The sequence below is a fragment of the Gorilla gorilla genome, chromosome 11 (assembly GCF_029281585.2).
Source record: "Gorilla gorilla gorilla isolate KB3781 chromosome 11, NHGRI_mGorGor1-v2.1_pri, whole genome shotgun sequence".
Classification (NCBI taxonomy): Eukaryota; Metazoa; Chordata; class Mammalia; order Primates; family Hominidae; genus Gorilla; species Gorilla gorilla.
In genome coordinates this window covers 20,770,924-20,787,070 of record NC_073235.2, presented here as the reverse complement: position 1 = coordinate 20,787,070, position 16,147 = coordinate 20,770,924, and the positions used below count along the sequence as shown (strand labels likewise).

General features: G+C 41.5%; 1 protein-coding gene across 5 annotated transcripts in view; it reads left to right on the top strand.

Moving 5' to 3' along the window:
• The window catches only part of C11H2orf76 (chromosome 11 C2orf76 homolog), a 101,551-nt gene that overhangs the window by 83,222 nt on the left and 2,182 nt on the right, over window positions 1-16,147 (top strand). For 2 of the 5 annotated variants that reach the window (XM_063694715.1, XM_055380051.2), the window contains exon 6: window positions 14,398-14,467. In XM_063694715.1, coding sequence (XP_063550785.1) covers window positions 14,398-14,467 — 70 coding nt within the window. Of the gene's footprint in view, window positions 1-1,275; window positions 1,639-1,934; window positions 2,052-2,299; window positions 2,988-14,397; window positions 14,563-16,147 lie in introns of those variants that run through there. The other 3 variants (XR_010129530.1, XM_055380050.2, XM_055380052.2) reach the window with 3 other exon arrangements.

Here is a 16,147-nt window from a genome sequence, read left to right as displayed (position 1 = left end):
AGTTTGGGTCATTAAACATTGTAAAATAGGGCCAGGTGCAGTGGCTCACACCTGTAATCCAAGCACTTTGGGAGGCTGAGGCGGTTGGATCATTTGAGGTCAGGAGTTCAAGACCAGGCTGGCCAACATGGTGAAACCCCATCTCTACTAAAAATACAAAAATTAGCTGGGCCTGGTGGCGGGCGCCTGTAATCTCAGTTACTCCAGAGGCTGGGGCAGGAGAATCGCTTGAACTCAGGAGGCAGAGGCTGCAGTGAGCCAAGATGGCGCCACTGCACTCCAGCCTGGGCAACAGGGCCAGACTCCCTCTCAAGAAAAAAACAAAAACAAAAACAAAAAAACCAAAAGAACCATTGTAAAATAGAAATGGATATGGGAAAGAGGGAGGGGGAGAAGGCAAAGCAGGAAGGAGGAGGCAGGAAGGGCAGAGCTGGCACCAAGGCAGGCCCTGGGCTGGATGCCCAGGAGTGTGGGCAGAGGGGGTGCAGCATTGAGAGGCGGACTGGAAGCTTCCATTGCCAAGCTCATGACAAAGAATGGGAGGCAGGGAGGAGGCCCACAGATCTTGCTGAGTGCTAAGCGCCTGCACCCCTGCCCCGAGCTACACCTTGGTGCCACTGTTGACAGCCAGCCCAAAGCCTCCAGGGAGATGTTCACCAGTGTCTCTCAGAGACTTGGGCTTCCTTCCCACCAAGAAGAGGGAGAGAGACTAGGGCTGCCCTCCACTGTGAAGGACCCTGCTAATTATTCATGACACCCCCGCAGAGTGGCTGGACTGCCACAGCTTCCCCTGTGCCCATCCTCAAAGACAGCCTCAGAAGTGGACATCCGTCTTTCAGGAGGGGCTTAGAGGAGCTCTCCCAAGGACGAGCATGTTGTTTCCCCCCGCAGCCTTGAGTTTTGAAGAGTGAAGCGGGGGTGGTTAGTGATTCTAGGTTTAATGCTTCCACCCGATTGCCCATTTCATCACACTCCTCAGTATTATGACATTTGGATTATTTTTTAATCTTCTCTTCCCCTTTTTGTTGTTCTGCTGTTGAACCGATTATGCAGAACTGTGTGTTGATGTCTCTGTGGCACCTTCCCTCCAGGGATGCAGCTCTGTTTTCCAAACACCCCGCTTAATCCTCTTAGGAGGGAGGATGCACCGGGGTGCTCACCCTGTCCGTCAGGGCCGGCAGAGACGGACACTTTACAGGTGTTTGTTAACCTGGACCATGCTGGACGGGAGGCTTGGAGGCACCAAGATGCCAAATCTCTTACCCATCCCTCCAGCCAGGCGTCTCAAGTGGCTAAAGAATAAATGCATGAAAATTAAGAGCCAGCTCTGCCTGTGAAAGAGAACAGGAGCAAGCTGGCTGTTGGCTGTCACCTGGAGTCACCTACTGGGAAGTGCTGAATCACCCCAGACCAAGGACGGGAAGGAGGCTTGGTGAGTGGCAGTCCCACCCTGGCAGCGCCATGAACAGCAGTTCAAAGTGAAAACAGACTCCCTGCATCAGAGCCGACCTATTGGTATAAGATATTTCACCTGCAGCCCAGCGGCGTTTGTGATACATAGATCCACACAGGATTGCCTGGTTTCATTTTTCATGTATGTGGGCTTCTCGGGACACCTCTCACTTTCCCAACTTTTTATATCTTTTTTTTTTCTTTGAGACGGAGTCTGGCTCTGTCGCCCAGGCTGGAGTGCAATGGCATGATCTCGGCTCCCTGCAACCTCCACCTCCTGGGTTCAAGTGATTCTCCTGCCTCAGCCTCCCAAGTAGCTGGGATTGCAGGCGTCCAGCACCACGCCTGGCTACCAACTTTTATATCTTAATGGCCTTTCCAGAACTTTCCAGAACATGTACAACATGCTCCTAGCGGGCCTGGGGATGGTTGAGGGTGGGTAGCACAGTAAGACAGTTACTGTTACTTCAGTTTTCTTTCAGGTCTTCTGGTTGAGTGAGGAAGAGGTTTCAGTTTGGTGATGGCGATGTCCTTAAGACTTCACTTGCTTCCCTCTCTCTGTTCTTTTGAGAGCAGGTCTCCACCAAGCATTTTAGCAGGTAAAAAATCTAGCTAGAATTTAATCATATTATTTTGTTTTTATTTATTTTGAGGTTGTAATTGCTTTAAGGTCTTATAGCCAGTAATAACGGTTTCCTATTCATGTTAGGATGTTTATTTAGCAAACACTTATATAGCACTTACTCTGTGGAAGATCTGTTTTAAATACCTTAAAAAGAGAAACTGTTTTTTTCTCTCTCTGTCATTCTTGTTCTCTCTCTCTCTCTTTTTATTTTCTTTGTGGTAGGGTCTCATTCTGTCACCCCAGGCTGGAGTGCAGTGGCAGGATGGCGGCTCACTGCAGCCTCGACCACCCTAGCTCAAGCTATCCTCCCACCTCAGCCTAAGAGAAACTCTTGGAACGGAAAACCAAATACCACATATCCTCAGTTATAAGTGGGAGCTAAATGATGAGAACACGTGGACACAAAGAGGGGAACAGCAGACACCGAGGCCTACTTGAGGGTGGGAGTTGGGAGGAGGGAGGGGAGCAGAAAAGATAACTTTTGGGTACTAGGCTTAATACCTGGGTGATGAAATAATCTGTAGAACAAACCCCCGAGACATGAGTTCACCTCTGTAACACCGAACCTAAAATAACAGCTAAAAATAAAATTAAGTCAAAAGAGAAGCTGTCATTTTTCTCATAACCTAATTACAAACCTATGTGGTAAGAACTATAATCACCCTCATTTTATAGCTGGGAAACTGAGGCAAGAGGAGGTTAAATCAGGTTAGGAAGTAGTAGAAGTGCTGAAGCCCTGGCAGTGTGGCTCCAGATTTTGTGTTCTTTTTTTTTTTTTACCATTTTTTTTTAGAGATAGCGTCTTGCTGTCAGCCAGGCCGGAGTGCTGTGGTGCAATCATGGCTCACTGCAGCCTTGACCTCCTGGACTCAAGTGATCCTCTCAACTCAGCCTCCTGAGAAGCTGGAACTACAGGTGTGCACTACCAGCTTGAGTAATATTTAAAAAAAATTTTTGTAGAGATGGGGTCTCACTATGTTGCCCAAGCTGGTCTTGAACCCCCGGCCTCCAGTGATCCTCCTGCCTCCCAGATTCCTGTGATTACAGGCCTGAGTCCCCATGTCTGGCCTGGATTTTGTGTTTTTAACCTCTGTGCTATGCTGCCTCTCCATAGGGAACATTAAAAATTAATGTTTTCAGGCCGGGCGCCGTGGCTCACGCATGTAATCCTAGCACTTTGGGAGGCCAAGGCAGGTGGATCACCTGAGGTCTGGAGTTGGAGATCAGTCTGGCCAACATGGTGAAACCCCGTCTCTACTAAAAATACAAAAATTAGCCAGGTGTGATGGTGGGCGCCTGTAATTCCAGCTACTCCAGAGGCTGAGGCAGGAGAATCGCTTGAACCCGGGAGGTGGTTTGCAGTGAGCTGAGATCGCACCATTGCACTCCAGCTTGGGAGACAGAGCGAGACTCCGTCTCCAGACAAACAAACAAACCAACAAACAAACAAACAAACATTTTCAGGGAAAACAAGTGAGTAGATTTGAAGGAAACGTTGATATAAAGAAATGAGGTCCAAGCCTGGGTGGAAATGGCAGATATGGTGGAGGTGAACGGAAATGGATGCAGCGGCTGGCCACACTGGCAGATACAAGGAAGAAGGAGCTAGTGGATTAAGCACTTACTTGACCTCAGACAGGGCACACTCCTCAACAGGGTCTCTGGAGCCTCAGCTAAACATTCCTGCGGGTTGATTCTGTAGTAGAGATACCTTGCCGGAACAGATGTATTTGTAGTAATACACACATGCACACACATGTACTGCTGCTTTTGCTATTAGGTACCAGTCCTTTCCTTTCACCTTGGTGTCAGCCATAGGGTGGTTTTCAGCTCTGCTCAGAGATAAGCTGAGGAACTCCTCCAGGCCCTATGGATGGGGGTGGTGCTGGGCGGGGAGTCAAGGCCAGGCTACTCCTGAGGCCAAGCAAGGTCTTAACCAAGTATTGAAAAGTGACCTCAGGCCAGGTGCAGTGGCTCACGCCTGTAATCCCAGCACTTTGGGAGGCCCAGGCAGGCGGATCACCTGAGGTCAGGAATTTGAGACCAGCCTGGCCAACATGGAGAAACCCTGTCTCTACTGAAAATACAAAAATCAGCCAGGCAGGGTGGTGGGCACCTATAATCCCAGCTACTCAGGAGGCTGAGGCAGGAGAATCACTTGAACCTGGGAGGTGGAGGTTGCAGTGAGCTGAGATTGTGCTGCTGCACTCCAGCCTGGGTGACAAGAGTGAGACTTTGTCTCAAAAAAAAAAAAAAAAAAAAAGAGAAAAGTGACCTCAGTCTTCCTACTCAAAAAGGAAAGTGCTAGGTTCAAACATGACTCTGGACCATGATTCTCAGACTTCAGGGTTTACATAATGAAGAATTTAAATCTTAGAGATTGATTTGGATTTGGCAGCTCTTTATTTTACTAAGTATGGACATTAAAAACCAAACCACAGTTCCCTAAACAAAGTCCGACCACTGTCTATCATCACTATCAATATGTAAATGAAAGGAGATCCTAACACAGAAACATAGGGAGGAAATAAACTCCGAATAACCCATGTGCGTGTGCATGTTTGCATGCATGTGCGTATCACATTGCTTAAGATGATGAAAACTTCTTTGGGGAACAACATTGGCAGTATTGGGAACCACCGGCCTGGAGTGCCTGTCTGCTGTTTTTGCTGTCTCCTGTTGGCTGCCTTAACTATCTTAATTTAAAAATTACCTCCCTCAGGTCATACCAACAAGGTATTTCCTGGTTATCCTGAAATGGAAGGTCCTGATTATGGATTGTCCTGGCCCTTACTCTCTGCAGATTTTTTTTTTTTTTTACTTTAAATTCTGGGATACATGTGTAGAACGTGCAGGTTTATAGGTATACCTGTGCCATGGTGGTTTGCCGCATCCATCAACCTGTCATCTGGGTTTTAAGCCCTGCATTCACTAGGCATTCATCCTAATGCTCTCCCTCCCCTTGCCCCCAACTCCTGACAGGCCCCAGTGTGTGATGTTCCCCTCCCTGTGTCCATGTGTTCTCATTGTTCAGCTCCCACTTATGAGTGAGAACATGTGGTGTTTGGTTTTCTGTTTTTGTGTTAGTTTACTGAGGATGATGGCTTCCAGCTTCATCCATGTCCCTGCAAAGGACACGGACTCATTCTTTTTCATGGCTGCATAGTGTCCCATGGTGTATATGTGCCACATTTTCTTTATCCAGTCTATCATTGATGGACCTTTGGGTTGGTTCCAAGTCTTTGCTATTGTAAATAGTGCTCTCTGCAGATTTGTAAAAAGCCACTTCCCACTTGGCCCCATCACCAGTGGCGTAGAAAGTCCCAGGAGGCTGTGAACTTTGAGAGGACAGCCATGGTGTCTGCTCACTGCCCTATCCTAGGACCTAGCACAGGGCCTGGCATAGGGCGGGCACACAATGCCTATTTGTTACATAACTGAATGAATGAACAGATGAATGGCTGATGAAAAAGAGAATTCAATTTTTAATTTGTATTCTTAGTGTGCAGATCTGATAAAGTCTTCATATAAAACACATTTGTGAATCATGAAACATGATAATCAAAAGTATACTGTGAACCCACCACACAACCTAGGAAGAAAACTTGGATCTAGCTCCCCTATCCCATCCTCCTTGCTTCCCTAGAAATAAAAACCAGCTTGAATTTCGGGTTTATCATTCCCCTGCTTTTTTAAAGAATAGTTTTAAAAATCACGTGTCTACTTATTCCTAAACAATATTGTTTAATTTTTGCTGATTTCTGAGCATTATAAAAATGTTATCGTGGTATACAGTCTATCCTAAATTTTGTGTTTGCCAGCCTTGCTTCCTTAAAATATAGTTTTAAAAATCACATATGTATGTATTCCTAAATAATACACTGTTTCATTTTTGCTTGGTTTCTAAGGCTTGTAAAAATGGTATCATATAGCATGTAGGTTTTTGATACTTGTTTTTTTCCCTGTCCATAATCATGTCTCTAAGTTTCACTGGAAGAATAGGAAATTTATTTTCATTGCTGAATAACAGGCCATCATCTGAATAGCACAATTTATTCATGCCCTCCTGTCAATGGAGTTTGGGGCAATTATGAACAATACTGAAATCAACACTCTTTTAAACAAATTTAGTTGCTAAAAAAGAAACCATTATGGCCAGGCGTGGTGGCTTATGCCTGTAACCCTAGCATTTTGGGAGGCCAAGGCAGGCTGATCACTTGAGGTCACGAGTTTGAGACCAGCCTGGCTGACATGGTGAAACCCCATCTCTACTAAGAATACCAAAATCATCCAGGTATGGTAGTGGGCGCCTGTAGTCCCAGCTACTCCGAAGGCTGAGGCAGGAGAATCGCTTGAACCTAGGAGGTTCAGTGAGCCGAGATCGCGCCATTGCACTCTAGCCTGGGCTATAGAGTGACACTCCATCTCAAAAACAAAAACAAAAAACAAACCAAAACCAAAAACAAAAAACACTGTTACACATATACATGTATATATAGCATAAGACAAAATGAGAGGTTAATGAAATTACAAGATAAACACCTTTAAACATCCCCACATAAAGGAAGCTGACTCTGACCCCATAAGCCTGCCAGGCTCACTTTCCCAAATGCAATGCCCCTCCCCTCCTCCAAGAGTAAACGCCAGCCTGGCTTTTGTGCTCATTGCCTCTTTTCTTTGCAGTTGTGCTCCCCATTACTTAATACTACAGATGAGCTGTGCCTTCCTCCCCTCCCCTCCCTTCCCTTTGCTTTTATGTCAAAATATTAGGCTGTCGTTTTCACCCCTGTGTTTCTCTGGCATGCTTTTATCGTCTGCAGGGATGTTATTCTACTTTTTATTTTTTCTTTGAATAACCGTGTGGGATTTGACTTCAATCCTTTTCTGCTACTTATGTTTACATAATATTAGATTTCCTGAACTTTTTGAAAGGAGGCATAATTTAAGGGTTTTTCTCATTTCACAATGGTAGAGCACTCTCTTCTGTTGTTTTTGTTCAGTATTTTAAAAATAGGGCACCTCACTTCCTGAGAACTTCCATTCCGTTCTCCCCTACTGTAGTCTGGGTTCTCTTTTTTGCTTTTCTCTATTTTCCTGAAGTGCTCAATTTGGAGTCTGTTCCCAGCTGGGGTTCTATTCTGGATAGGGGCTTGGGCTGGTTAGTTTGGAGTGTTTATTAGGCCCAGTCTTCCCTGGCCTCTTCCGACTTTACCTTTGGAACTCACATGCTTTTACTGAAGGATACAAATACCTCCCTGGGTCAGGTGCTGTCCTCCAGCTGCCTGGTGGCTTTACAATAGTTGTTTCTTGATTATTTTAAAGTTCTTGTTGCAGGTGATCAGTGACTATCTGGGCCAGTAGCATGGGCGATAAGAAGAATTTGCCAAGACAGTTGTAGGTTTAAAAAAGGCAGATTTCTTAGAGAAAGTAGGCAAATAGGTTGCAAGGATGCAACAGGCAGGTTAGCAAGAGAGGAACTGACTGCAAGGAAACATAGGCTTCCTGGGGATTTTATAGGATGGTGCTTGTGCTATGTGCTGAAGAGGGCTTTGCGCAGTGCTGATAATGCCAAGGTTGCAGGGAACTAAATTGCATTATTTTATTAGTTGAGGGTTGGCACAGGAAGGCACAGTTGAGCACAGGAAGATTGAGTTATTTGTACAGGAGGGCTATGTGTTTTGGACCTTGTAAAATCCCTTATAGCTTATCTGCTTTCTGTTTTTTGCTTCCTCTGCTCCTGCCAGCCTGACTTCTTTCCCCTTGTTAGGACCTCACAGTTCTGAGGCCTACCAGGTGCTCTGTTGCTTCCTTCTGTGTCCTCCAACACAGCTGCTGATACCATGCAGATCTTGTAGGTGTGTCTCCACCCATTTATGTTTCAGGGTTTGTAGGGATTCAGTGTCATCTTGTTTGTTGTAGGGATTTTCCATGGGTTTTTAGTTTTGCAATCCTGGCTGCTTTGTGTATCTTTATGGGGGATTTGGAGAGATTAAATAATTATACCATCAAGGCTGCCACCTTCTCAGAATCTTCATGTTGTTTTCATATACATTGAATTTTTTTTTTTTTTGAGATGGAATCTTGCTCTGTCGCCCAGGCTGGAGTGCAATGGCACGATCTCGGCTCACTGCAACCTCTGCCTCCTGGGTTCAAGTGATTCTCCTGCTTCAGCCTCCCAAGTAGCTGGGATCACTGGTGTGCACCACTATGCCTGGCTAATTTTTGGATTTTTAGTAGAGACGGGGTTTCACCATGTTGGTCACGCTGGTCTCAAACTCCTGACCTCAGGTGATCTAGCCTTGGCCTCCCAAAGTGCTGGGATTATAGGCGTGAGCTACCGCATCCAGCCTACATTGAATATTTTTATATACATTCACTATTGCCCACCTACAAGAATTTTTCTAAATATACTTTGGGGAGAAATTACAGGCTGTTAGGGTATGTAAAGGCTCAACATTATAATGCTAAATTGTTTTCTCAAGTTTCTGTATCAATTTATGTTGCTACCTTCCTTCTGGTTTCTTTAGATTTGGTTTTCTCTTGCTTTTCTAGTTTCTTAAGATGATAGTGTAAGTAGTTGATTTGAGATTTTTCTTCTTTTTAAATAGTTATTTACAGCTATAAATTTCCCTCCAAGTACCTACCGCTTTAGCTGTACCCCAGAAACTTTGGTATGCTATTTTGTTTCCTTCATCTCAAATTTTTTTCTAAGTTCTCTTATTTGTTCTTTGACTTCTTGGTTAAGAAGAGTGTTTTTTAATTTCCACATATATGTGAATTTCCCAAATTAATTTTTGTTATTGTTTTCAAATTTTATTCTATGGCGAACATACTTTTTATAATTCTAATCTTTTAAAATTTATTGGGACTTATTTTATGGTCTAATGGATTGTCTCTCCTGGAGAATGTTCCATATGTACTTAAGAATGTGTATTCTCCCTCAAAGGTCTAGAACTAGAAATACAGTTTGACCCAGCAATCCCATTACTGGGTATATACCCAAAGGATTATAAATTATTCTTCTATAAAGACACATGTACACATATGTTTATTGCGGCACTAATCACAGTAGCAAAGACTTGGAACCAACCCAAATGTCCATCAATGATAGACATATGCACCATGGAAAACTGTGCAGCCATAAAAAAGGATGAGTTCATGTCCTTTGTAGGGACATGGATGAAGCTGGAAACCATCATTCTCAGCAAACTATCACAAGAACAGAAAATCAAACAGCGCATGTTCTCACTCATAGGTGGGAACTGAACAATGAGATCGCTTGGCCACAGGGCATGGAATGTCACATACCGGGGCCTGTCAGGGGGTGGGGGGCTGGGGGAGGGATAGCATGATAGGTGCAGCAAAACAACATGGCACATATATACCTATGTATCAAACCTGCACATTGTGCACATGTACCCTAGAACTTAAAGTATAATAATAATAAAAAAAGAATGTGTATTCTTTGCTGAGTATGGTGGCTCATGCCTGTAATCTAGCACTTTGGGAGGCCGAGGCAGGAGGATCACTTGAAGTCAGGAGTTCAAGACCAGCCTGGGCAAAATAGCAAGATCCTGTCTCTACAAAATTAGCAACTTAGCAAGACCCTGGCCAACATAGCAAGACCCTGTCTCTACAAAAATTAATAATTAGCTGAGTGTGGTGGTGCACACCTGTGGTCCCAGCTACTCGGGAGTCTGAGGTGGGAGGATTACTTGAGCCCAGGAGGTAGAAGCTGCAGTAAGCCATGATCGTGCCACTGGATGCCAGCCTGGGCAACAGGGCGAGACTCTATCTCAAAAAATAATAATAAAAGAATGCATATTCTGCTGTTGTTGAGTAGAGTGTTCTATAGATGTGTGTTAAGTATAGTTGTATACAGTATTGTTCAGATCTTCTATTTCCTTGGTAATCTTTTGTCTAGTTGTTCTTCCTATTACTGAAAATGAGGTATTTTCAGTAATGGGTAGACTTGAGCCCATGAGTTCAAGTCCAGCCTGGGCAACATAGTAAAACCTCATCTCTTGACAAAACAAAACAAAAACAAAAAACCCAAAGATTTGAAAGTAAGAGGATGGGCCAGGCACAGTGGCTCACACCTACAATCCCAGCACTTTGGGAGGCTGAGGTGGGTGGATCACAAGGTCAGGAGATGGAGACCATCCTGGCTAACAGGGTGAAATCCCATCTCTACTAAAAATACAAAAAACTATCATTGTTGAATAGTTTATTTTCCCTTGAATTCTGACAGCTTTTACTTCATATCTGAGGCTCTATTGTTAGTTGCATATATGTTTATAATTTATATAGTCTTAATGGATTGACACTTTTACTATTATAAAATGTTCATTATTATGTAGTCATCCAGTTCTCTTTTGGTTACTGTTTGCCTATCTTTTTTCCTTCCTTTTACTTTTTTCTTTTTCTTTTTGAAATGCCATTTTGCTCTTGTTGCCCAGGCTGGAGTGCAATGGCATGATCTCAGCTTACCACAGCCTTCACCTCCTGGGTTCAAGCAATTCTTCTGCCTCAGCCTCCTGAGTAGCTGGGACTACAGGTGTGTGCCACCATGCCTGGCTAATTTTTTGTATTTTTAGTAGAGATGGGATTTCACCCTGTTAGCTAGGATGGTCTCCATCTCCTGACCTCGTGATCTGCCCACCTCAGCCTCCCAAAGTGCTGAGATTGCAGGCGTGAGCCACTGTGCCTGGCCCATCCTCTTACTTTCAAATCTTTGGGTTTTTTGTTTTTGTTTTGTTTTGTCGAGAGATGAGGTTTTACTATGTTGCCCAGGCTGGACTTGAACTCTTGGGCTCAAGTAATCCTCCTACCTCAGCCTCCTGAGTAACTGGGACTACAGGCACATGCCACTGTGCCTGGATGGGTCATTTAAAAGAATTATTTGTTCTGCCAATCTCTGCCTTTTCTTGGAGTGTTAAATCCTTTCACATTTAATGTAATTACTGCTAAGTTAGACCGTATTACATCATTATACACTGTATGCCCATCACCACAGATATATAGTTACTTCTTTCTTTCTTTCTTTCTTTCTTTCTTTCTTTCTTTCTTTCTTTCTTTCTTTCTTTCTTTCTTCCTTTTTTTTGAGTGACAGGGTCTCACTCTGTCACCCAGGCTGAGTGCAGTGGTACAGTCATGGCTCATTGCAGCCTCCACCTTCTGGGCTCAAGTGATCCTCCCACCTCAGCCTCCTGGGTAGCTGAGACTACAGGCACGTGGCTATTTTTTTTAATTTCTATTTTTTGTAAAAATGGGGTCTTGCTATGTTGCCCAGGCTGGTCTTGAATTCCTGGCTCAAGTGATCCTCCTGCCTCAGCCTCCTGAAGTGCTGGGGATTACGGGTGTCAGCCACTGCAACTGGTCTACATGCTCACTTTTTGTTTTCTTGAATCAGTTTTGGTAAGTTATATTTTTCTAAGTTTCAAATTTATTTATATAATCTCATGTATAAGATTCTCGTATTATCTTTTAAATTTCTGTCTCATCTGCAGTTTTCTCTCCTTTTTATGCCTACAATTATTTGAGCATTTTATCATTTTTCAGGATCAGCTTTATCAGAGATTCATCTGTTTGATTAGTTTTATCCAAAAACCAACCTTTGGCTTTGTCAATCCTCTCTATTATATTTTTGTTTCCTAGTTCACTAATTTCTACTCTTACATTCAGTATATCTTTCTGTGTGTATCTATCTTTTACTTTCTGTGGGTTGGATTCTTTTTGTACTGATTTTCATCAAGGTTATTGATTTCCTTCCAAGCAGTATTTTTGCTGCATCTCTAAATATTTGATATGAAGATATTTAATAATCATTCACATTTAAAAATTTTGAAGAATTTTCAGTATAATTTTCTCTTTGATTAATGACTTATTTAGAAATGTATATTTAAAGCTTTAAAATGTATAGACATTTAAAATATAGCATTTTAGGCCAGGCATGGTGGCTCATGCCTGTAATCCCAGCATTTTGGAAGGCCAAGGCAGGAGGATTACTTGAAGCCAGGAGTTTGAGACAAGCCTGGGCAACATAGCAAGATCTCAACTCTAATAAGTATTAAAAATTAGCTAAGCACACTGGTGTGTGCCTGTAGTCCCAACTACTCAGGAGACTGAGGCAGGAGGATTGCTTAAGCCCAGGAGTTTGAGGCTGCAATGAGCTGTGATCGTTGTGTCACTGTACTCCAGCCTGGGTGACAAAGTGAGACCCTGTCTCTAAAATATAAATATATATATATATATATGATATATATGTGTGTGTACACATATATGTATACACACATACATATATATGATATGTATGTATACACACATACACATATATGATATGTATGTATACACATATATGATATGTGTGTATACATATATATGATATGTGTGTATACATATATATACACACATATATATAGCATTTTGTTCTTGATTTCTAACTTTCTTGCACTCACTTGAGAGAATGCCGATACTTATTATTTGAAATTTATTGAAATTTGCTTTATGGTATAATATGTTGTCAATTTGTTTTCTTGAGAAAAATATAATTTTTCTATTTCGTATTATATCCAACTTGTGTTGTTATACACACATACATGTGCACACATGCATATAATTTTCTGTTTGTTATAATCTCTTAGTATAATGAGGGATTTGTTCACATTTCTTTCTTTTTTATTTTTTTGCTTTACATATTTTGAGGCTATATTATTAAAAGCACATTATTCTAAAATATTTAAATCTTTATTTTATTATTATGTAGTAATTCTCTGTATTCCTAATAATGTCTTTTCTCATAAAATATGCTTTATATGATAATAATCTAGCCACTCCAATGTTAATTTAGTTTGTTTTTGCCTAACTTACTTTTTTCCATGTCTTTACCTTGAGTCTTTAGGTATGCCACTTATAAATATAACTAAAATCCAATCTGACCATCTCTATCTTTCAACTGAAGTGTTTAATCCATTTGTATTTATTGTGATTATTGCAGGAGGACAAGTCCTTGAATGACCTTGGCTGATTCAGCTCTCCCTGCTCCTTCTTACAATTCTTGGGCAGAATGTACTGAGAATGTAACATCCTGGGATAAGGAAGAACCATCTAGAACAGCCTGGGCTTTGTCTTTGTTCCTCTCAGAACAAGATGCTCTGCAATGCTTAAGCTCAGTGATTTAAGTACCTGTAGGGTATAAAATCCAGAGTGGACTGCTTTCACGGTCCCTCAGCTGTAGTGTGAAGTTGGGCATATGCTGATGGGATTCCGTCTGCCCTGGGCAGCTTGCTTGAGTTCTGGGGGACCAGCTCCCCACAGATTCTATGCTTCTATCTTTGCTACATATCTGTGAGTAATAAGTCGGCTTTGCCTGACTTGTGCAGGTGTTTTGTCATACCAGACTCAGACTCTGGCAGGGGTTTGTGCAAAACCTTTAGAAGCTGTGTTTGTGTAAAGACTCCTGCCAGACCTGGGCATCCACCAGATACAGGAATCTTTACAAAAATTGGCAAAGTGTTTAGAGTCCTCTCCTGGTATCCAACATATGGTGTGCCCCTCATAAGGACTGATACCAGTGCATGGTATTCTGTTTCACAATTATGAATATATGTGGATTTTTTCTAATACCTGCTTTTTGTTTTCTGTGTCTTGCTTTACGTATGCTATTTTTCTTGTTTCTTGTTTTTCAAAAATCCAATTAAAATTTTTTTCCCTTCCTAAGGATTTTGGCATTATACTTTTAGCTTTTTAGTGGTTACCCTTGACATTTTTCTAGATGTACTTAACAAGATCTAAATTAGCCCATAACTTTCCCAACCCCAACCTCTAAACAAATATGAGCCTCAGAACATTTTAACTCAATCCCTTATTTACATATCATTGTTTTTAGCCAGTTAGTATGTCTTTTTTTTTTTTTTTTTTGAGATGCAGTTTCACTCTTGTTTCCCAGGCCGAAGTGCAATGGCACTATCTCGGCTCACCGCAACCTCCGCCTCCCAGGTTGAAGCAATTCTCCTGCCTCAGCCTCTTGAGTAGCTGGGATTATAGGCATGCGCCACCACGCCCAGCTAATTTTGTATTTTTAGTAGAGGTGGGGTTTCTCCATGCTGGTCAGGCTGGTCTCCAACTCCCGACCTCAGGTGACCCACCTGTCTTGGCCTCCCAAAGTGTTGGGATTACAGGCGTGAGCTACCGTGCGCAGCCTAGTATGTCCTTTTAAAACAAACACTTACATAGATGTTCTTCTTCTATAGAGAAAAGGTTTGCTTAGATTTACCTTGAGGGTCACCACTTATTCACTCACTGTTTCTTCTTGTTTTCAGATTCCCCTCTGGGATCATTTTCTTTCTATCTGAAGTATATTTTTAGAAGTTCTTCAGAAAAGAACTGTTGGTAAGCTCTCAATTTCTGTAATCTGAAACATTCTTATTTTGCACTCAATCTTGAAAGTCAGTTTTGCTTGATTTAAAATTCTAAGTTGGCAATCACTTCCCCCTGAACTTTCAAGATATTAGACTACTATTTTCTAATCTCCATTGATATTGTTAAGAAGTCTGTTATAATTCCACAACTGTAGGTCATTTATAATTTTTCTCTGACTGCTTTTAAGAGCTGCTTAGTGTGGCTAACTGTAGCTTTACTTTTAAATTTGCTTTCCTGCCTGATGGTATACATTGCACTTTCAGCATTTTTGGATACCAGTATTTCACTAGTTTTAGAAAATTCTTGGTCTTTATCTCTTTAAAATTTGCCTCTTCACCATTCTTTCCTTTTGGAACTCCAGTTATTTGTATGTTATAGTTGTTCATTTTAACCTTTATCTCTGTTAATGACTTTTTTATATTTTCTATCCATTTGTCTCTCTTTTGCATTCTAGGTAATTTTTTTAGCTTTTAAAATTCACGATTTTCTCCAATCTGCTGTTAAACTCACCAAATTAAGTTTGTTTCTGACAATTTTTTATTTCTGAAAATTCCATTTTTCATCATGCCTGTGCCTTTATAGTATATTATTGCTTATTTATTTTTTGCAACTCTATTTTTTAATTCTTTAGATACTTAATATATCATTATCATATGTTTGATGATTCTGTTCTTCGAAGTCCTTCAGGTTTTGTTTCTACTGAGTCTCACCTATGGTTTATTAATTGTAAATATTAAGCTTCTTATTTGGTTGATCTGAACTGAGGTTGCTTTTCTTCAGAAAGGACTTGCATTTGCTTCTGCCAGGAGCCAAGGAGAGCTTTTTTTTGTTTGTTTGTTTGTTTTTGATTTTTGTATGTGTTCCCATTTATTTTCTGTCCTGATGATTTCCCTTACTTCCTGCAAATTCAGTATTGCCTTAAAAAGTATGTCTTTTGTTTAGGAACTAATGGTGTTTTAAGCAGGAAGACCCTTCAGGAAGTTAAAAGCCCACATGAATTCTCTAGTTGCGGAAGTTTTAAATGTTGGCTAAAATTAGATTTTTAAGAATAGACTCTTCATATATGAGAATTATAGATATAAGTTAGGTTTCTGGTCCAATAAATGCAATCAACCCTCAATAAGCAAGAGTGTTGATTATTCACTTTATGGGAGGATTGGCAATGGAGGTTTTTGGTTGCCTAGTGCATCAAAGTTCCATTTGTGACTGTTCATTTCTGAATAGAGAAAACAAAAATGAAGCCAAGGCATTTCTGAGTGACTATTAGAGATGACACTGAACTAAGACAAACTACCTAGAATTATTAAAGAAACTGGTGAGGGAAAACGGAATTTAGCTAAACAAAAATCTACTTTGCACACTTCCTAGGAAACACAATTTGGAATATTTCGCTCTGGATAAAAAATGGTTATAATCAAATTTTGTTTTTGTTTTTTAAACCCTGTCAGTTTTTCTGGTCTGCTCCCTCTACATTTTCTCCAACAATTATTTTCAGCCATTTTGTTCCTCTTCAACCCTCAGAGCCAAACCTTCCTCCTCCCCTGTTCTCATCAGAAGGGACTGACTGTTTTTTAAAAAGAACAGACAACATCAGAAGGGAACTGTCACATGCTGTGTCATCACAACTAGCCCCTCCCCTCAATACTCAGC